The sequence below is a fragment of the Eleutherodactylus coqui genome, chromosome 12 (genome assembly GCF_035609145.1).
Source record: "Eleutherodactylus coqui strain aEleCoq1 chromosome 12, aEleCoq1.hap1, whole genome shotgun sequence".
NCBI classification, from domain to species: domain Eukaryota; kingdom Metazoa; phylum Chordata; class Amphibia; order Anura; family Eleutherodactylidae; genus Eleutherodactylus; species Eleutherodactylus coqui.
This window is the reverse complement of record NC_089848.1, coordinates 99,725,552-99,750,046: the sequence shown is the minus strand read 5'-3', so window position 1 is coordinate 99,750,046 and position 24,495 is coordinate 99,725,552. Positions and strand designations below refer to the sequence as shown.

Sequence of the window (24,495 nt, the reverse complement as noted above, 5' to 3'; positions counted from 1 at the left end):
GTAGATTGAGAATTGTCATTGATTTAGTATGCCATCAAAAGAGAGGAAAATCTTGCACACAACATCTTGCATGTTTACTGACGCCGGCTTCACTTCTACACAGGTATTAAACATGTTCAGAAGTCAACGATTGGCCAAAGCGTCTTTGGAAGTTTCAATGTCACCTTCTTGGCTTATTCTTACGGACGATTTTAAAGGTGAGGGAGGCGGGAGGTGTTTTATACTCAACCAGTCCTGCGCCTTGTCCCCGCCAAGTTGTTGCTTGCATACAATGTAACTCTTCAGGCGGCTCTGTGCATGCGCTCTCCCATAGAGATGAATGGGAGAGTGCGTGCACAGAGCCTTCAGACAAAAGACACGCTGTATGCAAGCAACACCTTGGCGGGGACACCGCGCAGGAATGGAGCAGCTGGTAAGTATGAAACACAGCCTTCCGAACTCCCTGTTCCATCATCTTTCAGCTTCATAACATGAGTTCCCCTTTAACATCCATCTTTTGTCCGAGTTTGAAACTGACAGAACCCGGACGCATTAAAGTCAGCATGTCAGCACATGTATAAAGCTTTTTATACCAGTTTCTGGCGTAGAAAAGTCACAAATGTTTGTGCAGGTGGGTATTTGCGCAAAATTCTAGTGGGATTCTTGGACCAGAATCTCCCACTTGAGTCAATGGGTACGTTAAAGAACCATAACAGAGTGCACTCACATGGTATGCCAGTGCTTTACAATTTTTTTTCATGCATCAATTGGTGTGAATGGGAGTTTTAAATTGCCTCAATTGGACCACCTTCCTTTTTTTCATGCACTTAGAAAGTGATAAAACTCGCATTACCTTCGCTCGTTAAAAACACAAACGCTGAATAAAAATCTGATGTAAAATTAATGCAAAATGTACATAGACTCACAGTGAATCATTCAGTTTTTAATTTACCAAAAGGTCCTCGTTGCCGCTGCCTGATGTTTGCACCCAGTTTGAGCTCTATCAATTCAGTTTTCCATGTAGATTTTCTAGTTTCTCTGCTGCCATGCTGTTTACAGTCCACTTACAGGTGTGGAGGGGGGGGGGGGGGAGCAGCCATCCTGCAAGGACTGTACTGGCCAGTACTCTCTCTACCACACTTCCCATGCTGCCCTGCTTCAGTCAGCTGCAAGGCCACATGTCAATGCCCTGCCCTGAACTGCATGCAGTAACTAGCAGTGTCCCCATGTCCCTGTTACTAGAGAGGCCAAATGCCTAATGACAAGCAGTGCATTGCAAAGGCTCTGGAAGGGAGTTGGCACTGTCAACTTGATTTTCCGCGGTAAAACAAAAAACAATTAATGCAATGTATATTACAAGATTGAAGATACACACATAGGCTGTTAGATGAACAGAAATTGTGTGAAATGTTAGTGTCAAATAAGGCCTCAGGCATATTAACCCTTTCCAATCCACTGTCTGACGTCTAAAGACATTCTGATTAAGGCTGTACAGCTCCGATGTCGGAAAACGTCCGGCAGGGTATTCTTACTGTAGATTACTGGCTGCTCTGTTGTCGGGGGCCTCTCCAGCATGTCCCATACCGCAGTACTGGCTTTAGCCAGCAGATGACGCCATTGTATAATGGCAGAAAGAGAAAGCCCCCTACGAAACCCTGAATCCAAAATTGCATTGCAAAGTGTTAAGATATTTAGGGCTGTGTGCTGTCAATCCACGGATAGCACACAGTCGCATTATAGCCTATAAGATTATAGACAATGACATTTTTTTCACGTGAACCCATAGTCTGAATGCGAAAAATAATGGCATGTCGAATTCCTGTCCATTTCACAGACAAGAAGTAGGACGTATCAATGTGCAGAGTCCATGTATATCGGTCAGCAGATGGGCGGTTGTCCCTGTGCTGTCCAATCTAGATTTTACCTAAGAAATTTGGGTGCAACTTGCAATACGACTAGTGTGCACCTAGCTTTATCCTGATTAAACAAAACCAAAGAGGGGCATATAATAAAAGTGGCAAATAAAGGGCCCCATACACAGTCATCCAAACTCAACATTAATGGCAGAGCCGCATGGCTCTCTAATGTGTATAGGGGAGACTCCACTCTCTCCCAACAGACTAGGTCATGGATCTTGAATTTCAACTTCCAATCCTTTTGCTCTCCAGAGATACAGCTTACCTCTATAACACACAAAGCCATGTGATAACATACAGATCATGTGTATGGGGCGGCCGACAGAAACGGCTGTCGGATGAATGATTATTTATCTGATTCTGCGGCCGGCCCCAACTTCCAGCACTCCTCATCATTGATGAGATCATCGAAATACTCAAAAATAGAACAGACACCGCTTGAAAATTGTGGTGCTTAAAACAGTGGAAAACAATGGAAGCGTTATACCGCGATTAACGCAGTGCTGAAAGTGCTGCAGTAAAAAGTGACACTGTGAGGGAGGTCTTAGAGTATTCCACTTAGTGGGCAGTGTGAGGACTGCAGATTTTAGAATTTTTTTTTTTATATATAGATTGTGATGTCGAACCCCCCTTACCCCTTCCTTTCCCACAAATATATATATATATATATATATATAAAGGTGAAATCCCTCACTGACTGACTGGCCACTAATTCTCTAACGTCTTGGTGTCATACGAACATGAAGTTTGGCACGGCCATTCTTTAGGTCCTAAATAGGAAAAGTAAAGGGGTCACAACTTGAAAATTCAATGCTAATTGCAAAAGTAAGTGCACCCCTATGTTATGTACCTAATCTAATTCTCTAACTTCCCAGTGTCGTACAAACTTGAAATTTGACACTACTGTTTTTTTAGGTCCTAAATAGGAAAAGTAAAGGGATCACAACTTGATTATTAAATTCTAAGTGCAAAAGTAAGTGAACCCCTATGTTATGTAACTTCTCGTTATCGTACAAATGTGAAATTTGTCACAGCCATTCTTTAGGTCCTAAATAGGAAAAGTAAAGGGGTCGCATCTCAATTATTCAATTCCAAGTGCAAAAGTAAGTGTGTGTCGTGTGTGAATCAGGATGGACGTAGTAGTGCTGTGTGTGTCATGTGTAAATCAGGATGGATGCAGTAGAGCTGTGCTTTGAATTAGGATGTAGCAGAGCTGTGTGTCGTGTTGTGTGTATAACTTGTGGGGTCAGGATGGATGTAGTAGAGCTGTGTGTGTGATGTGTGAGGATCATAATTGATGTACCATGTAGCAGAGCTGTGTGTGTGTGAATCAGGATATATCAGAGCTGTGTGTCATGTGCTGTGTGTGTGATGCGTGGGGTCAGGATGAATGTAGCAAAGCTGTGTGTGTAATGTGTGGGAATCAAGATGAATGTAGTAGAACTGTCTGTGGCATGTAGTAGAGCTGTGTGCGTGATGTGTGGAAATCAAGATGGATGTAGTAGAGCTGTGTGTGTGTGTGTGTGTGTGTGTGTGTGTGTGTGTGTGTGTGTGTGATGTACCATGTAGCACAGCTGTGTTGTGCATTGTGCCACCAGAAACACTGGTACTATAATTACCTAATAATTACTGGTATACTAAAAAGAATCTAAGTCACCTCTGTGTGCATTTACTGAGCAGAGGAAAACGCGCATGAACTGCAGGGATGGAGCATGCCTTTAAGGGGATGTAACCTCCAGTCTAGGGTTAAATTTGAATAAAAATGGGCGTTACCTTTAAGGGTAAAAAGAGGAGAGTGGGACGGGTGGCACATTCTGCAGAAGGACATCAGTACATGCAGACTGAGGAGAATCTAACGTTCCTCTATGTGTATACATATTTTATTCCTCGGTTCCTCTGAAGTAACCACCACAAATTTTCCATGTGAACAACATTTAAACACCTGTAACAAATGAACTCGGGTGAAGCCGGGTATATCAGCTAGTTCTTAAATATGCTTGACATAAAAACTTGATTTATACAAGAGAGCATTTTTCAATGCCACATCCCCTTTAACTCTTAATATTAAAGGCTAAGTCTGCAAAGGATATCTGTCAGTGACAGATGGAGCTTACATTCCCTCTGCTCTCTCCTCTCCTGCACGTTCTTCTTGGTAATATATGAACATAACAAAGATTATTTCTTGTGGTCATATATTAGCTGATGAACAGCACAGAAGAGATGAGGGCTAAAAACTAAGAGCGCTTTTACACGGAACGATTGCTGGAACGAGCGAATCGGACTGAATTGTTCTGTGTAAATGCCTCCAGCGACTGAATGACGAACAATAATTAATTAGCTTATCTTTGTCACTTTGTTTCTACAGGCATAAAGATCAACAATCGAGCCATGTAAACAGGCGATCATTCATCTATGAACAGCCCCCTGTTTACTGCGAATGGAGGCGGGCAAGCGGAAGTCATCTCCAGCCCTCTGCGCCTCCATTCACTGAGCGATCATCACTCCTAGGTGCAAGCACAAGAGCAATAATTACTGAAACCACTGTCAGGCGCTTAAGAGCCCCACAATCGTCCTCTGTAAAAGGACACCAAAATTTTTAATTAAACCCCATAATGAGAGTTATTGTCCGCTGAAAATGCATGCATCTAAGTGGGGGGAAAAAAGTCGTTGTCCCCCCTCCCAGGTGTCTATGGCCTTTAGGCCGCCTGCACATGGGGGGATTTGCATTGCGGAAACCAGAGCGGGCGTCTGCCCTCCGCATTCCACAGCAGATACCTGCAATACCATGCAATGGAAAAGCGATTCTTCCTGCACACCAGAGCAAAAATATTGCGATTTTCTGCTTACGGAGGAAAAAAAATCGAAGCTTGCTCTATTTTTAGGTGAATTCCTTGCGGGCGCCTTCTATTGAAGTCAATGGAAGCCGTCCAGCCAGCAGCCTTTCTGCAATCATCATTGCGGAAAGGTCACAGGATCCACGTCATGAGCATGTGCACCGGCCGGACCGTGCGCAGTACAGATTAAGAGGATTCCGGACAGGTACGTGCGGTTATCAGCCGGACACAGTGTTGGATTCCACTGCGGGATCCAGCCTGCGGAATCCGACCCGTCCATGTGCAGCCGGCCTTAAGGCAGCAATAAAAACTATCCTATAATGAGATCCAGCAACTAATGTCTGCTGACATTTTGCTGCTAGCAACAGATTTGTCAACCCTGTACTGAATAGTAAGCTGCAAAATAAGACAAAACATAAAAAAAAGTTGCAAGGATGTTACCAAGATAATAGATGTTATATTTGCTGACTCAGCAGTGTTGTAATCCGTTCTGTTAGGATTTTGAAGCCATTTCTGGCCATTAAGTTTTCCAGGTCAGCCCAGGCATTTATATAGTAGCATCTCCAGCAATAGTCCTTTCGGACCCCGGCAGCTCTGCACTCTCGCTGTGATTGCCTGCCATTGTTATGCTACTCAGAACAATTTTCCCATTGTGGTTGTACGGTTTTGACACCCGCTAGCTTCAGAATCTAATGGAAATATCCGCCGGTATCATCTGAGCATCACACGCCTCATGTTAGGGCTTATTGGAAGCATATTTCTGCCCAAACTTAATTTCCTCACTTCACCTTTTGCTACAATGTTCTCAAAATGAATCGATTTTTATCATGTCACTTATTGTATTTTATCACGATGTAGTGGTTTTTTATCTTTGGATTCTCTGTATATTAAATTACGCTCCGGCGGTTTTTTTGCCGCTGCAGTTTTTATTTTAGGTAATATGTTTATTTAGTCACAGAATTATTCATATTTCCTCAAAGACGGCGGATGATTGTTTCCAATATTTCGTCTAGCGAATATATTCAGTCCTTCTATATCCTGTTATTTATGGCAACATCTAATAGAGAACTATAGGGCCTAATGTATTACAGAGATCCATCTTTAACTGTTTACACTACACCAGCGTTCCTCTGTCGGGCTTTGTAGGTTCTGTTCAGAACTGCACTGTTTTGGGTAGCACAGATGGATAACACAGGTCTGCGATGAAAAAATTGTAGCATATTTAATTAGTGGGTTTAACAGTATTTTTTGTGCCGATTACAATAAAAATAGTGAAAAAATTCACCCCTAGATAAGTCACAAATGTCACCTGAAATTTTCTTATTTTCAGGGTTTTTCAGGTTCGGTACGCGTACGACAACGAATCTAAACTGTGTGCTAGGCGTGACCTTGACTGCAGTCAGTGACTCAGTGTGGAGCCGGCCACTGTGGTGGACGCATCAAACAGTTTTGTGATACGGTATTTAGAAGAAATGGCTACTAGAAGATGTGTCAACTCTCCTAACTGTTTCTGTTATATTTGTGGGTCTTATACCGTCAAGAAGCAACAAAGGAACATTTCTAATTTTGTTCAGAAGGTGTATTTTGCACACTTTGGTATGAAATTAGGGGACCAAGATAAATCTTGGGCTCCCCATATAGTGTGTTCTGTGTGTGTTGAAGAACTGATACAATGGTTTCAAGGTAAGAAGAAATCATTTTGTTTTGGAGTACCCATGGTTTGGAGAGAGCCTAAAAATCACAGTGATGACTGTTATTTTTGTTCTTGTTCAGTGCAAGGTTTCAATTTAAAAAGCAGGAAGGACATTTCATACCCAACCAACATAAGTTCGGCTATTCGCCCTGTTCCTCATGGACCTGACTTGCCTATTCCTTCACCTCCGGATACCCTGGACAATATTTTAGACGATTTAGACCAAATGTCACATAGTAGCAGCGATAATGATGACAGCTATGATCCAGGTACCAATGAGCCTGAACTTTTCTCCCAATCAGACTTGAATGATTTAGTACGAGATCTGGGCCTACCAAAGGATTCAGCGGAAGTGTTAGGGTCTAGACTTAAAGAAAGACATATGTTAGCCTCCGGTGTTCCATTTCATGGTACCGACTTAGAGAAAAGGAATTTGTCCCTTTTTTTACACAAGAGGGTGAACTAGTTTTCTGCAACAATAGACCTGGAATCATGGAAATGTTCAACATAACGTATGACCCAGAGGAATGGAGACTTTTCATAGATTCGTCAAAAAGGAGTTTGAAAGCCGTACTTCTTCACAATGGTAACCAATATGCTTCTGTGCCTGTTGGACACTCAGTCCATCTGAAAGAATGCTACGAAAATCTTGGGTTTGTTCTTAATAAGCTCAGCTACTCGGACCATAAATGGACCATTTGTGGGGATTTGAAAGTTATTTCTATGTTACTAGGTCAACAAAGTGGTTACACAAAGTTTCCATGTTTCCTCTGTGAATGGGATAGCCGTGACAGGAAACAACACTATGTCAAGCAGACCGGGCCAATCAGAGAGGCTCTTATTCCTGGAGTTAAAAATGTTGAAAGACAAAGTTTAGTGGATCCTAAAAAGATCTTACTTCCACCACTTCATATCAAATTGGGACTAATGAAACAGTTTGTGAAAGCATTACACAAAGAAGGAGAGTGTTTCAAGTATCTTTGTGAACAGTTTCCTGGTCTATCAGATGCTAAGCTGAAAGAGGGAGTCTTTGTTGGGCCTGACATAAGAAAACGTTTAAAAGATGAAATCTTTGTCACTAAAATGGAAATGGAAGAAAAAAATGCCTGGAATTCATTTAAACTTGCTGTAACAGGCTTTCTTGGAAATAAAAAAGACCCAAACTACAAAACTTTGGTTGCTGAATTGTTACAAAACTACAAAATCTTGGGCTGCAACATGAGTGTCAAAGTCCATTTCCTTCACTCACATCTGGACTACTTTCCAGAAAATCTTGGGGCTGTAAGTGAGGAACAAGGAGAACGTTTCCATCAAGATCTAAAAGAAATGGAGTGCAGATACCAAAGTCGATGGAATGTCAACATGATGGCAGACAACTGTTGGATGTTAAAAAAGGGAAAATTCACAAGAACACAGCCGAAAAAGTACCAAAAGAAGCTTTGATGGAAAAACAAAAAGTTTTTACAAAGACTTATAATAACTTTGCAACACATGTGTATCACTATTATGCTTATTTTAGCTAGGTATTGTTGTTGTTTTTGCTTTTACTTCATGTTAAAATAATAAAAACAAATAAACATTTTTCCGTTTTTTGTATTTTTTCCAAATACTTCAACTTTATTTTGTAGGCAAGCCTTACGGGATAGAGAAAAACCCATGTCATTTTTTAAATCTGTGCAAAAAAAACTACATAAAGATGATTTAACAAAATCAAAAGAATTTAAAAAAAAGTTTTTTTTGCAGACCTGTGTAATAAATAAAAAAAGAACAGCGCCCCCAAAGTAGAAAAAAAAACTGGATGTACAGGAACAGACTCATCTGATACAGTTTCTTCATCCTATTGTGTCCAGAACAGGGGTGTCCAACCTTTTGAGGTCTCTGGGCTAAGTTGGAAGAAAAGTTTTCTTAGGCTGCATATTAAATACACAAACACTAACTATGCAGGGCATCGCCCTTCACACAACCCCATCATCCTCCACACAACCTCCATCCTCCTCCAGAGTCTTCCACACATCCCCATAATCGTCCACAGCCCTCCACACAACCCCCATCATCCTTCACACCCCTCCACACAACCCCCATCATCCTCCACAGTCCTCCATACAACCCCCACCATCTTCCACACAACCCCCATCATCCTCCACAGTCCTCCATACAACCCCCATCCTCCTCCACAATCCCTATCATCTTCCACAGTCTTCCATACAACCCCTATCCTCCTCCACACAATCCCCATCATCCTCCACAGTCCTCCATACAACGGCCATCAACCTCCACAGTCCTCCACACAACTCCCATCATCCTCCACAGTCCCCCACACAACCTCCATCATCCTCCACTGTGAAACCAAACTACTGGCCACGATAAGACCATCTCTCGTCTTAGCTTTGAGGCTGGATAGGAGCAGTCAGGACCCAGAGTGAGTGACTGAGTCTGACAGTCACAGAGCTGCAAGTGCCGCCCAGTGCCTCGTCATCTGTAGAAGTCTGTAAGCGAAAGCTTCCACCCTGCCGCCATCAGGTACCGCCTGCAGCCCCGCCTACTCCAGTCTTAGCCTGGGTGAGCCCTACTCCGCTTTTGAACGCATTCATAAACCACCATGGTCTGGGAAGACGCTGGGCAGCCAGATGGAAACCTAAAGGACCCATTATAGTCAAGGGGGGTCATCCAACGCCATTCAGTAACATTATAATAAAGATCCCTTCTGCCAGTTGTTTCCGATTTCCTGCTCCACCAGAAAACGTGATAGAAGCCTACAGCTTTTGACAACTGTGAAGATTTACATAGAAATTATATTTAAGAATTCTAAATTCAGTATTTTTTTTCTTATTATTTTTAACCCTTTCAAGACCAAAGACTTTCATTTTTGTTTTTTCCTTTGGAGCAGAGAAACGGAATTAAAAAAGAAATAAACATGTTTTTTCATTTCAATGGGTTTAAAAAAAACGTTCCGCTTCTTTTTTTTTTTTTTTTTTACCAGAATGGTGCAGTCTATTTTTTTATTGAGGTTTTTTTAATAAAACTTTATTAAACCTTTTTTAAATGTTTTGGGTTCCCTTGGGGTTACTTAAAGCAGCGGTCAGTAATGCTCTGAGATACTTACTATTTCAATGAATACTACGCCTGTCAGTGTTTACACTCCTTCATGGCTTAATAGGCAAATGGTTATTGCAGACCTGGACATCATCTTAAATAGGCGCACTTCAGAAGAAACTCCTTAAATACCCAACATATAACTCTTTACGGCCATCATTAAAGGGGCAGATCCAGAATGCAGTGTTAGGCCTTAGTCAGACGGGCGGTTTTTCGCGCGATTTGCGGATCGCATGATGGATGCGCATCCGCAAATCGCGTGACTGGTGCGCGCAAGTCGCCCGCAAATCGCCAGAAAATCTCCTAGCCGCGTTTCATTAGAAATGGGCCGGAGCTGTCCAGCGCATTGCATTCAATGGAGACGGCAATACAGCCGTCTCCATTGAAAGCAATGCGCTGCGGGCGAGCCCGGGATGAATTGTCGGTAAGGGCTTAAATATATAAGCCCTTACCTGCAATGCATCCTAAAATGTGTCAAAATAAAAAAAAATTGTATACACACCTTCTGCCGGAGCTCCACGCGGCCATCCTGCAGTGGGTGTGAAGGGGGTGTGAGTCAGACCTGCCCCCTGATTGGCTCAGCGCTGAGCCAATCAGAGGCATGCCTCACTCACACCCATTCATGAATTCATGAATGGATGTGAGTCAGACCTGCCCCTGATTGGTTCAGCGCTGAGAGGCAGCAGTCACTCACCCATTCATGAATTCATGAATGGGTGTGTGAGTGTTTTCAGCCTCTGATTGGTCAGGGCTGTGACCAATCAGAGGCAGATCATACAGCAGGCGAGGATTTTAAAGCCCTGCCGGCTGAATAGTGCCAAGAAGCAGTTCAGGAGAACTGACAGCGGCCGCGGCTGGACTCCGGCTGCAGCGGAAAGGTGAGTATACAATTTTTTTTAATTTTAACACATTTTAGGATGAATTGCCGGGAAGGGCTTATATATTTAACCCCTTCCAGACAATTCACCCCGCGTACGCCGGCAGCCCATTGCTTTCAATGGAGCGGCTGTATTGCCGCTCCATTGAATTCAATGGGCAAACATCGTTCTTCTCTGTTACAGCTGTGGCAGAGAAGAATGATTTGTCTTGTATATGTTCTCAATGGGGTCGGCGCTGCTGCCGCCGGCCCCATTGAGCGCATATAGAGAAGAGAACAGGAATCGCAGATAGGTGCGATCTGCGATTTTTTTGTTCTATAATTTATCGGACGAGCGCATAAAAAGCGCTCATGTGTCCGATACCATTGCAAAGCAATGGTTTTTAAAAATCGCCGGACGCATGCGCATGCGCAAATCGCGGCTAAAAACGCCCGTTTCACTAAGGCCTTAGTCAGACGGGCGTTTTTTCGCGCGATTTGCGCATCGCATGAGCAAATCGCGTGACCGGAGGCGAAAAATCGCGGGGAAAATCTGCACCTAGCCGCGTTAATCGTCGCAGCAAAACGCGCGTCTGACCGGAGAAAAATCGCCGTGCGCATCAAAATGCGCATGAAACTTCGTCTGACCGGCGAAAAAAATGATTTTGGTGCGCACATAAAATGCAGAACGCAGATAGGCGCGATCTGCGAATCGTCGTGTCCTATAATTTTTCGCATATCCGCATAAAAAGCGGACATGTGACCGATACCATAGCGAACCATTGGTTCTATATATGCGCAAATCGCATGCGCAAATCGCGCGAAAAAACGCCCGTCTGACTAAGGCCTTACCCAGCCTAGCACCTCAATTCTTGTTCTCTACTTTCTGCTCATGGCATGTTTCTATAGCCCAGGACAATGATCAGTGCGCATGGGGGATATCAATCGCATCCCACTATAAAGACTGAACTTCTCTTAAGAGAAAAACATTTGCATCAATGCTGTAAGTGGGCAGATTTTTCATGGGTATTACAAGTGCCCAGATATCTTCATAATGCCGGGTATTGCAGTGCTTCACACTCTTAGTATCTTGTGATTGGATGTTTATTACAGCCAGAATTTTTGTAAAGAAGGTGCAAGTTGGTATTGTGTCACATTGAGCATTATGCAGTTTTTATGGCGCTGTCACTTTCATGGGGGCTAGAGTTGAGCGGGAACATATCGGAAGTTGCAAGGAGTTAGGTGAGCAGCTAAGCTGTGGACGGAGGGAGAAGGGAGTATCCCGCAATTTGTGCTGCGGTGTAGCAATAACAGTCCTACAGACAATGTACTCCAGCAAAAGGATAGCAGGCCAATTAGTCGGGTCAGTTTCCTCCTCTCTGACTACAGTGTACCCATTATAACCTTGATCAATTTAATCCTGGTTCATCGGGCAAGGACTTTGACTGATAACCATTTACACAGCCCCTTGAACTGTATTAACCCTTTCCAATCCAGTGTCTGACGTCTAAAGACATTCTGATTAAAGCCTGTACAGCTCCAATGTCAGAAGACGTCCAGCAGGGTATTCTTACTGTATATTACTAGCTGCTCTGTTGTTGGGGGGCCTCTCCAGCATGTCCCATACCACAGTACTGGCTCTAGCCAGCAAATGACGCCATTGTATAATGGCAGAAATAGAAAGCCCCTAGGAAACCCTGAATCCAAAATTGGATTGCAAAGGGTTAAGAGACTGAGTTACCAAGAATTACAAGTTACATTCTTCTCGTTCTACAGTTAATAAAACTGTTACTTCTTTGGTAATGACTACTCTCATCAATTATGTAAGCAACCTTCTGAGTCCCGAGCCATGATTTTCAGTCAGGCCTACTTTAAGATATGACCCTCGCTGGAACGGGTACGGTCAGAACTGTTTGCCCACTCAGGATAAGGAGACCTTGCTCATGGAGCTCAGACTGGCACTTGCATCTCAAGAACCATGACAGCTTTATGCCCACCAGGCAGTCACATTACCGGAAAATCCCAGAATCCACTGCCTGCGTCCTTCTACACTTTGATTACAACTTTTATCTCTGTTATGTCCTACCGATGCTGGATTGGAGCCACAGGTGTAGTTACCTTGCTGGTCACAGGAGAGTAGTCAAGATAGCCAGGGGTCGTTATCTGGAAGTCATGGTATGCAGTACAATGCGATGAGATGGAAGCGTAGTCTAATGAAAACCAGAGGTCAGCAGCGGGAGGTATTGGTATGCTGTACAAATGGATGAGACAGAAACGTAGTCAAATGTAAGCCAGAGGTCAGCAGCAGGAGGTATCGGTATACAGTACAATGAGATGAGACAGAAGCATACTTAAATGGAAGCCAGAGATCAGTTGCACGAGGTATCGGTATACAGTACAATGAGATGAGACAGAAGCGTAGTTAAATGGAAGCCAGAGATCAGTAGCAGCAGGAGATATCAGTACAATTGCAGAGGAGCAGGAGGAAGAGGAGCTTGATCAAGGTGGTGGAACACAATAATCACACACTGGAAACGAGGCATGGTCAGGCTTTTATAGGAAGTCCTAATTAGTATCAGGGCGGAGCCAGGACAGGTCGACAGGAAGTGGACTTGGCAACAGCAAGGAAACACAGAACAAGGCTGGATTTCAGCAAGGAACTGTCCAAATCTTAGATAACCTTACGGGAGAGAGATGCTGACTGGAGGGCAACAGGTCCTAGGTACGAGTCCTGACAATCTCGGTGGTAGTTCTCGGTGACCACTTGAAGCTTACGTTATCAAGGTCTACTAATAACGCTCACGGGTGAAATATTTTCTATCACGTAAGGATCTTCCTGAACTGCATTGCTCGGCAATTAATGCGTTTGTGCTCCAGCATTGAAGGTAAAGGTTAAAGTACATTTATCTGGGGTAATAGAATGGAGCTTCGGCTTCCCTGGCCAATATTATTTGGTTTGTTATGTAATCATGACAGTAGCATATTTATACCTTTAAATCTATACTGCAGCTTTTAGGTTGTATATAGCTTTATGTAGCTATGACAAGTCCGAGCTGACTTCCTTATATTATGTCCCAGATATTCGACAAGCCTTGGGATGCATCAGAGTTTTTTTTTTAATATTGTTGAGCGTCTAGTAACAAGAGCATGTACATTACATAAAGGTGTCTCCACATGACAGTTATTATATAGAGATTACTGGAGCAGAACTGGAAAATAGTATAGCGTGAGATGGCCTTTTTCATCGACACTCGAAAAGGTCAGTACAAATCTCTGGGGATTTCTCTATGGTCTCTCTTCTCTCCTCTGACCTCAATCACAAGTATGAATGGGAAGTAACATCGCAGGGTTACGTTTACCCCTTGTCTCTAAACAGAGAACTGGGCACCACTTTGTAATGGCCTTTTGTCAGGTCAATAAGAGAGAGAAGAAAAAAGGTGTAGAACAGTAAAATGGAGAAAAATTTATGTAATTATACGTAATCTGAAAATATTTCCACTGTTAAATATCAGGGCCGTTACTTGACTCATTTGAAATGAGTGAATTAATGTATATTTACAAAGCAAACCAATGTAATGGAGAGATGTTGCCTTAAGAGCCAAAACAAAACCACTGATTTCTTAGCCGTGATTTGTACGACCGAAAAAAAAAAAGGACTCACCCTATCTTCCCCGCCCGTAGTGAACACATGATGCGGGGAAGACCGGGCAGCCTCTATCCTCCTGCCTCTTTATTTCAGACTTCTGCACTCTGGCGCAGAATTTGAACTCCCGGCAAGGGAGAAGAAATCTCCCTTGTTCAGGTGCAGCTACGCTCCATGCTGCCGAGCCTAGTGTTTTCAGCCTAAGGCTCAATATCCACAGGCGGGTTTGATTTGCGGAATCCGCGCAGGTGATCAAGCCGCCCATAGGGATACATGGGCGTCCACAAATTAAATAAAGCATGCGGATTTGATTTGCGGACCTTCGAGTCTGGAAAAAAAATTATTTAAAAAAAAATAATAAAGGTTAAAGGGGTTGTCTCGCGGCAGCAAGTGGGGTTATACACTTCTGTATGGCCATATTAATGCACTTTGTAATGTACATCGTGCATTAATTATGAGCCATACAGAAGTTATTCACTTACCTGCTCCGTTGCTAGCATCCCCGTCGCCATGGATCAATCTAATTTCGCTTTCTTCTGGCGTTTTTAGACGCGCTTGCGCTGTGCGGTTTTCTTCCTGGTGAATGGGGCCGTTCGTGCCGGAGAGCTGGTCATTGTAGCTCCGCCCCATCACGTGTGCCGATTCCAGCCAATCAGGAGGCTGGAATCGGCAATGGACCGCACAGGGCCCACGGTGCATCGTGGGTGAAGATCCCGGCGGCCATCTTGGTGAAGGAAGACGTAGGAAGAAGGAAGACGTCGCAGAGCGGGGATTCGGGTAAGTAATATATTTTTTTTTAACACATCCCTTGGGGTTGTCCTGCGCCGACCACGGGGGCCTATGGAAAAAAAATCAGTTTCGGCGCGAGACAACCCCTTTAAAAAAACAAAACCTTTTGCCATATTGACAATAAAAGAAACTAAATAATAAAACAAAAATACACGTTTGGTATCACTGCATCCGTAAAAGTCCGATCTATCAAAGTAGTGCATTATTTACCCCGCACGGTGAACGTTATCCAAAAAAAAAAAAAGAACACCAGAGATGTGCTTTTTTGATCACCCTGTCTCCAAGAAAAAATGTAATAAACAGCGATCAAAAAGTCGTATGTGTGGTACCAGCGGAAATTACAGGACGTAGTGCACAAAATGAGCCCTCACACAACTGGGTCAATGGAAAAATAAAAAGGTTCTTGCGTGCAGAAGATGGAGACAGAAAATGAGAGAGAAAGAGAAAGCTCGTCAACCGGCTGATCCCATACAAAAATGCTCGGGTCTCCCATTAAAGTCAATGGGGTTCGTTACTCGAATAGAACTGTTGGCTTTTAGGAAAAGCTCGACTCGAATAACGAGGACCCGAGCGTTTTGGTGCTCGCTCATCTCTAGTACTGACCCATAGAATAAAGTTATCATGGAATTTTTGTTGCGGTTTGGGCGGAATGTCATTTTTTTACCATTTCTCTTCACTTTTTATGCCAAAATAAAGTACAGGAATGGGTTCCACATTTTGTTTCGGACCTTTTGATATATAATTTGTATAGTCTCGGATTACAGGGCATGAATGGCCGCAGTCTGGGTTAGCTTCAGCGGTGGGACATTTTCTTTTTAATTTATATCCTTTTTATTCTATCAATTTATTTTTTTACTTATTTTTGTAATTTTTTTTTCTTAACATTAATGTTCGTCATGACATCATATAGGACCTCTGGGGGTCATTGACATTTTGTTTTTTCGATTTCATACTTTTTCATTGTAGCTGGGGCATCCATAGAAGCCCCAGTTAGGATGCATTCACACGAGGGTGTGCGTATGCGTACATAGGTGCGCACAAAACCATGCACCCACATACGTGCACAAACTCACGTAAATGCAGGGCTGCCGGCAACCCCTGCAGTGATTTTCTGGGGAAGGGCTTGAAATATAAGTGACAGCTGTGGCAGAAGATTCTTTACTCCCCGCGGGGAGTCCCCTTGTCACTGAACACTGTTACAGTGCTGTCCCAGTGTTCAGTGACAAAGGGACTTCCCGCTGGAGAATATTGACATGCACCACGGACCTATGGTGCACACGTGTCCCATGTTTTGCAGGTACGCGCGTTTGCGCGTCTGTAAAACACGGACATGTGAACACGCCACAGCGAACCAATGGTTTTAATAGACGCGTTGTTTTGTGTGCACAATTGTACACACAAGTACACACTCGTCTAAATCCACCCTTACAGGGGAAAACAGTAGTCACTAACAGAGCTGATCTATGTCTGCTAGGACCCTGCAGCTCTACAGTGGCAGGGGGCTCCTGGTAGCCACATGATCGCCATGTCAAATAGTGGTACTTCCGCTTTCTCTCTTAACTTCAAAGCGCTCATTGCGCTCTATGTAGCCTGCAAGAGAGAAGGCAGAAGCATGTAAAAACTGCTACTGCCTTCTCCTATGGGTCCTCGGCTGTGACTAACAGCTGAGGACCCGACCTGCTCCTGCTAGATTGCAGGAGCTTTAATCCCACACCATATTTTTATTAAATAAAGCCGAGGACCAAGTGCTGTAAATTTACTCTCTCAAGTCCAATCATTGTACCATGTTGATCCAGACTGCTTTGGATGCGGAAAGCTTGCAGAATTGCCAGTTTGTGTAAACATATCCTTTAAAAAGCACCAGATTTATCACACTGACTCTGTTGGGTGATAAATCTGGCACATGTTTAGACACATTTGTCTATCTTTATGCCACCTATTAGGTGGCTTAGTTTACGCTAGTTTTTGCACCAGAATTTTGGTGAAGTTTTTGGTGTACACCCAATTTTATAGCAAGCCCCCTTTAATGTTATTTAGGGGTAGTGGGGTAGTAAAGCTGCACTACATGTACAGTATATGAAGCCATGCGCTGCCTTTTAACTTGGCCTTATTATTCCGTTATTGTACAGCTAGGCAGAAAATGTTATTATTTCATGCCCCAGTGGAGCTTACAGTCTAATTTTTCTACCTGAGACATTAGGGTCAATATAGTTAGAAGCCAATTAACCTACGTGTTACGTTTCTGGACCGTGGGAAGAAAGCGGAGCATCTGGAGTAAAAGTAGATAGATGCTGCGGCATGAAACTGGCGTTGCCACTGTTAGCAAGTGCGTTCTACGACCAGAGATCTATCCCTACCCGGATGTTGCACTACGTATTTTCCAGAATAGAAATCCTCCCCCATTATTGAGTAAGTGCACAGTTTGCAGTAATTCATGCCAATGTTACACAGGCATACATGGGGTTAAAAACTCACCATATATACTAGGAAACGTTCCCATAACGTCTAATGAGACTTCATGCATAAAATAGGTTTAGAATTACCTACATTCTCTATTTCACATCATACAGGGAAGTCACACAACTTATCAAAGAGAGAGGCGACTGTAGCCTAAAACAGTTGCCACAAACGGTTGCACATCGCAACCAATCAGCTTTCATTCTGTAACCTGCGTTAGGAAAACGCACACTATTATAATGCCCACTTATGCTCCCATTAGTAATAATGCCCCCTTTTCTGCCACAACACAATAGTAATGCCCTTTGCACTTGCATTAGTAACACTCACTCAGTAGCAATTCTCCCTTATGCCCTCATTAGTAGTAATACCGTCTTTGCTGTGCCCAACACAGTCATAATGTCCCCTTGACAAATAATGCAGCCTTTTCTGCCAGACATAGTAATTATGCCCCTATTAGTAGTAGCTCCCTCTTTTCTGCCACCCCACAGTAATAATGCCCCCTTATGCTCCAGTAGAATAAATGCCATCTTCTTATGCTGTAAAAAGTAATAATTTACTCTCCTTTTTTGCTTTCCTAACCCCAAGCGCTTCAGTCCTTCCTCCCGTCCGGATAGTACAGTCACATGCTGAGACACATGACCTCTGTGACCAATCAGATGCTGAGGTCAGGGATTGTCCACAGAGGTCATGTGCCATCTAATAATATGCATAATTGCACTAACTTAAAGTTGGAAGGAGTAGAACTAAATAGGTGAATATATTGGGGGGTTTTGTTGGTCTTCCCAATGCATTCTTAGAAGATTCCGGCAGCCTGGACCCTCTGGAGACTCGGATCCCGTAGTAGTGGCTGTGTCGGTATTGATGCCCCTGCTGCAGTCAGTCTCATGAGTAGAAAATACCCAAGGTGCATTTCAAAGCATAAATACGCCTGTACAGACATTATGGCGACCTCTATTCCCTGCCCAACTTGATATATAAAGGTGTGTGCGTGTGTGTGTATATATATATATATATATGTGTGTATATATATATATATATATATACATACACACATACATCTGTTACAATAATTGTATCAATTTTCTTTTGAAACCATTCTGAACAATCTTCCTTCTTTTTTTTCCCTCTCCCCCTCTGTAGCCTGCAGGGCAATGGTAGACGAGCTGCTCTACGAAATTAGGAAAGTCAACCCACGTAAGACAATTGACGTAGGGTCATTCAGGATAAATCCGGATGGGACGCAGGTACAGAATAAGGTAAGAGAAAAAAAAAAGTGACTGAATTGAAGATGATGCTAATATTAACAAGCCAGGGGTTTTGGTGTAATTCTTCAGCCTTCATGATTGGATTTAGTTCCTCGGAGAGCTGACATAACCTTAAACTTTCCTTTCTAATATCTTATGTAACTCTTCTGTTCCTGGTAACCATTTTGCTCCGTCTTTTCTTTCCCTCTCTGAAGCCTTCAGAATCTTATTGAATGCTTTTGTTTTTTGCATTGTTTGATTTTCATGCATATTAAGGGATATCATGATAGCCGGCACAATACACGAGTTTAATGTATAATTGCATAGAAATAAAAGCTAATTGAAATCTGCAAATGAAGGCCCTTTAGGATCTCTTTAGGGAATTTTTCAAGGCCACTGAAGTCAAATTCCTTTTTGAGATTAATGTTATGCGTATGATCCGGTATACCCTCATTCACCTCGTCAAGAGCGCACAATCGTAGATCTTCAGCTTGACGGTACTGCGCCTGCTTGGGCTTAATGAATGTGTATCGCTCCTTGCAGCTTTAGGTTTCATAACGTCGTATTGGAACATAAGTAAATTGCAGTTGTGTGGTCCGTCCATTATTAAGGCAGATTCACATTATAGAGTAGGGATTATTTGATAGGGAAATGTCGTTCTTTTAATTTCTGTAATTCAGATTTTCTCCACTGGATTCCCGATTCTTCTAAACATTCCCAATAATAGCTGCTATATATGTTATGGGCTGCTGTTATATGAACCATGCAGTGGGGGCCACTAATGACCATCTAGGAGAAAATTACAATGACTCCGCCAAGTGCGACCTCAAAAGTCTGATGGTCCGTGTGAAAAAGATCGCACCTTGCACTATTATGTTCCAATTTGCGCATGAGAGTAACCCTTTCAATGCCAACAGGTCCTTAAAATTCAGCATCCGTGTGATATTGTTTTGCGGATGTCACACTGTCGCTGTTGTATGAAGAGCCTTGAAAAAAAAGGGGATATTTGGAGATTTTTGTGGCTGAACGCTCCTGTTTCACTGTAATACAACAGACGTGGGGGAAGATTTAAGACATGGCCTCCACCCGTTTTGTAGTGGGGAAAAAAATCGCAAATTTTTGCACATGGCTATTTTGTGCAAAAATTTGCAACTTTTTTATGCTGCCTTCGCCACTTAAAAAAAAGAGGGGGGACTTAGTGTTAGAGGGTGGAGACACTCACAGTTCTTCAGATTTATTATAACTTACAGCAAATATTTGTGTAAATCATAACTGAAATTTATACCTGCTTGGAGATTGTGGCACACGGACAGCCAAAGGGGTTCCAAATGAATTAAGAGGCTACCACCTCTTAAAATCTTTTTCACAGTAGGTCAATCTCTACATAGGCCAGGGTCTGAGTAATCTCTTATGTGGAGTCTCGATTGATAGAGGAATTCCCAAAGTTTTTGATTGACTCTCCAGTCCCATTTCCATTACACCAGTATAACCAGGAGTTCTTGGTTATTGCTGTAAATTATGGAGATGGTTCAGAGAGGAGTTACATGACCATTTATACAGCTTCACTGTATCTGTAACATAGCTGATAATGATAGCTTCTTGTTTAAGATTTAAGAGCAAGATGTCAGGCACGTGGATATGAACCCCTTTTTGCCACACACTGGCTTGGCTTTATGGCAGAGGCAGCACCTGGGGAACCCCTGACCACTCCAAGTGAGAGATGGTCTTTGCTGCAGGGACCCTAGATCGTTACTCACACAGATAGTCCTTCTTTTATGGTTCTTAATGCTGCACAAGATCAAGGCACGGTACCTGATGGTGTGTACAGGAACGTAGTGGTTTGACAGGTGAAGATCGGCTGGCAGCTTAAAGCACAACATCAAAATGCAAGCAGAACGTCATAACAGGCAGTGAGCAATAGCCAGATCGGGGAGCACAAAGTCAGAATAGTCAGGAGTCAAAAACTGGAATGCACAAACTGGAGCTTTTCACAATGGCTACTGGACAGCAATTGGTTAGGCATCCTCCATGGGGGAAGATTCCTAATATACCAGGTAGTGGACGATGGTTGGGGGATAACCCATTAAAGACGTGTTCACTGGCACATTAAGAGGAGGGACCTGAGCACATGCACCCATTATGGGCAGACAGAGGGGCAGCAATTGGGCAGCTTACGGCACATGGAGGAGAATGGCGGCAAACAGCTAGCACAGGAACAAGTGGTCCAGGGGAGCGCCAATGCGCAGTGACGACACTCTTCCCAGGTCCTCTCTTTCTTTTGGAAAAAAATGTGATTAATTCAAGAACTTTGATGTTCTCTTGAGGTTCCTACAGTCTCTCCTAAGGACCGCAATCCTTTTGGTCTACCAGGAAGAAGAGCTTGCCTCTTATCATCTTTGCATTAAGAATCTCTTTAACTTCTTATTTCTGTTTGGACTCAGTAGAGGGTGAAGAAAATACATAAGATGAGGAATAGGAAGAATCAGAGGTTTGACATTTGGTGGTTCTGCCCCAGAGTTAAGAGACTTTGGATCAGAGTCTACTCATTAATATACACAGTAACCTACTGCAATTTACGTAAGAATCCCTGGGAGGCTTTACTGAATAAGCATATTGAGAACATCCCCTCAGCCTCCAGGAAACTAATATCCTTTTTTTCCTAGCAACAAAACAAATCATCGCCCAATCGCGGAAACCGGCTTCACTGGATTTCTTGGCAGTAAAATGTAGAATGGATTGGTATTTAATTAATGAAAAATTAACATCAATAGTCGAAGATGGACATGAAGGGTTTCTGAAAATGTAGACCCCATGGATAAACCCCACTTAAAATAGTGACCCCCCCCCCAGACACCATTTATAAACACAACCATATAGCCCTGTACTCCTCTTCCGGACACTGACCCCACGAGATAGGACCCTTCCCTCCATCCTCCCACCTTCCCTCCATCCTCCCCCTCCTAATCCCAACTACTCTCCCTTCTTCTTCATCCTTAAGTAGGTTGGCCCTGGCCAGGCCATCTTTGAATTAGTGATTTCTTGGATGTAGAAGTTCATGCATAAACTAAGAGTTCCAATCATTCAGAACAACATATATGGAATTGTAATTTACCTAATTTGGCATACTATTTGATTATATTGCAATCACACAATACCTGATATATACTTTCTTGTCAAAATGTTAAAATTTATTGTTACAAAAAAAAGAATCAGAGGTTTGAGGAGGGAGACTTTATTTGTATAGCGCCAACTTATTCCGCAGCGCTTTCCTTCAAGGTAAAAGACAGCGATGCGTTTCCAAGCCGACTGGCTACTTGTTCACAACTAAATGGACCTTACGGTGCTCAGCGTTAAAAACAATCATGGACCAATTAAAAGGGGCGAACATTTGCTTGGGTTTGGTGAAGGCCTCCTCAGCCCATGGATATTAATTTTTTGGATTAGCTCCCCGATGAGTCATGGCAGATCTGTCAATGAATCTAGTAAACACTGGAGAGTCTTGAAACGCTGAGGCTTTGACAAATTAAGAACAGTAGACAGTTTTTGGGTCCATAATGAGTCTCTGGGCAAATATTATATAACCTAGGAAAGGCAGGTTGACTTGTTCAAACAGCCACTTCTCAAGTTTAGTTTACAGATGGTTCTGACATACGTGTTGCAGGATAGTCTTTATGCGTATTTGGTGTGAGGAAACATCTTGTTAAAATAATGAAGATATAAAATAGTGGTACAGAAGGACCCAGAATATGTAATTCACAAACTCTTGGAAAATGGCAACACCATAGCAAAGACTGAAGGGCATAACAAGATATTCACAATTGCCATCTCTGGTATTGAATTCTTTTTTTTACTTGTCACCCTGTCATATCCTGATGATATTGTATGCCTCTCAGAAATCAACCTTAGTGAAGATAGTAGCTGCCTGTATTCAATCTGACAATTTAGAAATTAGAGGTTGCTGTTCTTTAATGTGACCATCTTAAAACATCTATAGTCCTAATTAGAGATGAGCGAACGTACTCGTTTCGAGTACTTACGCACCCGAGTACCGCCATTTTCGAGTACTTCAGTACTCGGGTGAAAAGATTCGGGGGGCGCCGGGGGGCGGGGAGAGGCGTGGCGGTGCGGGGGGTAGCAACGGGGAACAGGGGGGAGCCCTCTCTCTCTCCCCCCCACTCCCCACTGCTACCCCCCGTGCTGCCACGGCGCCCCCCGAATTTTTTCGCCCGAGTACGGAAGTACTCGGAAATCACGGTATTCGGGCGAAAAAGGGGCGTGGCCGAGCACGTTCGCTCATCTCTAGTCCTAATCCTTTTTCTTCTCAAAAAAGAATCTTGCAACAGCCAGTCAAGTTGATTTTTCAGATGAATCCTCTCTGTATGTTCTCCTTGACATAGCTGGACATGGCTTGTGTATCTGGTAAGGATAATTGGTAAACTCCACCTATGAGAGGTGAGGGCACCTGGCAGAAGGTCAATGGGACAGTTGTATGGCCTGTAGGGTGGTAAAATCTCTGCCACCTTTTTACTGAACACATCAGCATTAGGGATGAGCGAACGTGTCCGTTACGGACACATCCGCACCCGGACACCGGCTTTGCCGAACACTGCAGTGTTCGCGCGTAAGTGTCCGGGTGCCGCCGGGGGGCGGGGAGATGCGCGGCGGCGCGGGCGGCAGTAGCGGGGAACAGGGGGGAGCCCTCTCTCTCTCCCTCTCCCCCCCACTCCCCGCCGCACCCCCCCGCGCTGCCACGGCGGCCCCCGAACTTTTTCGCCCGAACACTGAAGTGTTCGCAAAGTTCGGTGTTCGGGCGAAAAAGGGGCGGAGCCGAACGTGTTCGCTCATCTCTAATCAGCATACATAGCATACAATGGAGGTAGGCTTAGAAGCTCCAGAGGTACCGATAGTTTCTGGATAGGAGATATTCCCAATGCCGGTTAATGCTTGGAGAATGCTGACAGAGCAGGGAAGTCCCAAAACACCAAGTTTATGGATTTGGGAAGAACCAACAAGGCAATCCATTCTTTGTGCAAGACTCCAATTTGTAAGTCTAAATGGACAGTGGTGAACCTGATGACATCAGACAGAAGCTCCCCATTAACAGAAGTAATGGACAAGGGCTTCTTCAAGGATAGCATGGGTAGCTTATGCTTGACCACCAAGGCCTGGTGGATGACGTTTCTAGCAGTGCTGTAGTCCAGGAGAACTTAGAGTTACCACAGGTCAGGAATGCTGAAAGTAGAAATTTTGGAATGGACTGTGTCACCTAGGGCAGCCTATTCAACTGGCCCAAGGTGGTGAGGTTTCCTGGCTTCACTGGGCAGGATCTCAGAAAGTGTTTATTTTCACCACAGCAAATGCACAAATTTTGTGTTCTTCTACTTGTCCTTGGACGAAAGCTTGCTTCTCTCAACATCCATAGGTTCTTTAGTGGAGGAATCAGAAGGAAGTTGAAGAGGTTAAGAGAAGTTAGGGGCAAGATGAACTCTTTTTTTCTCACTGCATACTTCACATAGGTGCTCTCTAAGACGAATGTCAATACTGCAGGCTAAGAAGATGAGGCACTCCGAGGATGAGGGTAGTACTTTGCCCGCCAATTAATCTTTAATTCTGTTGGTGAGTCTACTTGTGAGAATGCTGCTTGGTCATTCCATTCTCTTTTCACGGCCAGTGTGCTGAATTGTATAGTATACCAGTCAATGGACTCCTGCCATGCACCCATATATACTGATGAGGCTGAAGAGACTTACCCAGGTTTCTCAAACACTGTCTAGAACATTGCTAGAAAAGTCTGGAGGTCTGTGGTTGTAGAGCTCTTGCATTCCCATAATGGTATGGCTCAGGCTAGAGCTTCACCAGACATTAAGGAGAGAATAAGCACAATTTTACTGTGATCATTAAGGAACTGGGCAGGCTTAAGTTTGAAATGAATCTAGCACTGATTCAAAAAAACCTTGGCAGGATGTAGGATCTCTACTGTAGCTTGAG

The 24,495-nt window shown here is 43.5% G+C and overlaps 2 protein-coding genes across 5 annotated transcripts in view; both read left to right on the top strand.

The window, feature by feature from the left end:
* The window catches only part of CNPY1 (canopy FGF signaling regulator 1), a 164,959-nt gene that overhangs the window by 87,623 nt on the left and 52,841 nt on the right, over positions 1-24,495 (top strand). For all 4 annotated transcript variants that reach the window (XM_066584589.1, XM_066584590.1, XM_066584587.1 and 1 more), the window contains exon 3: positions 18,404-18,519. In XM_066584589.1, coding sequence (XP_066440686.1) covers positions 18,404-18,519 — 116 coding nt within the window. The remainder of the gene's footprint in view (positions 1-18,403; positions 18,520-24,495) is intronic.
* On the top strand, positions 6,396-7,939 carry LOC136586603 (uncharacterized). Its single transcript, XM_066584738.1, has 2 exons — positions 6,396-6,412; positions 6,503-7,939. The coding sequence occupies exon 2, from the start codon at positions 6,915-6,917 to the stop codon at positions 7,863-7,865; it is 951 nt and encodes a 316-aa protein (XP_066440835.1). The 5' UTR covers positions 6,396-6,412; positions 6,503-6,914; the 3' UTR covers positions 7,866-7,939.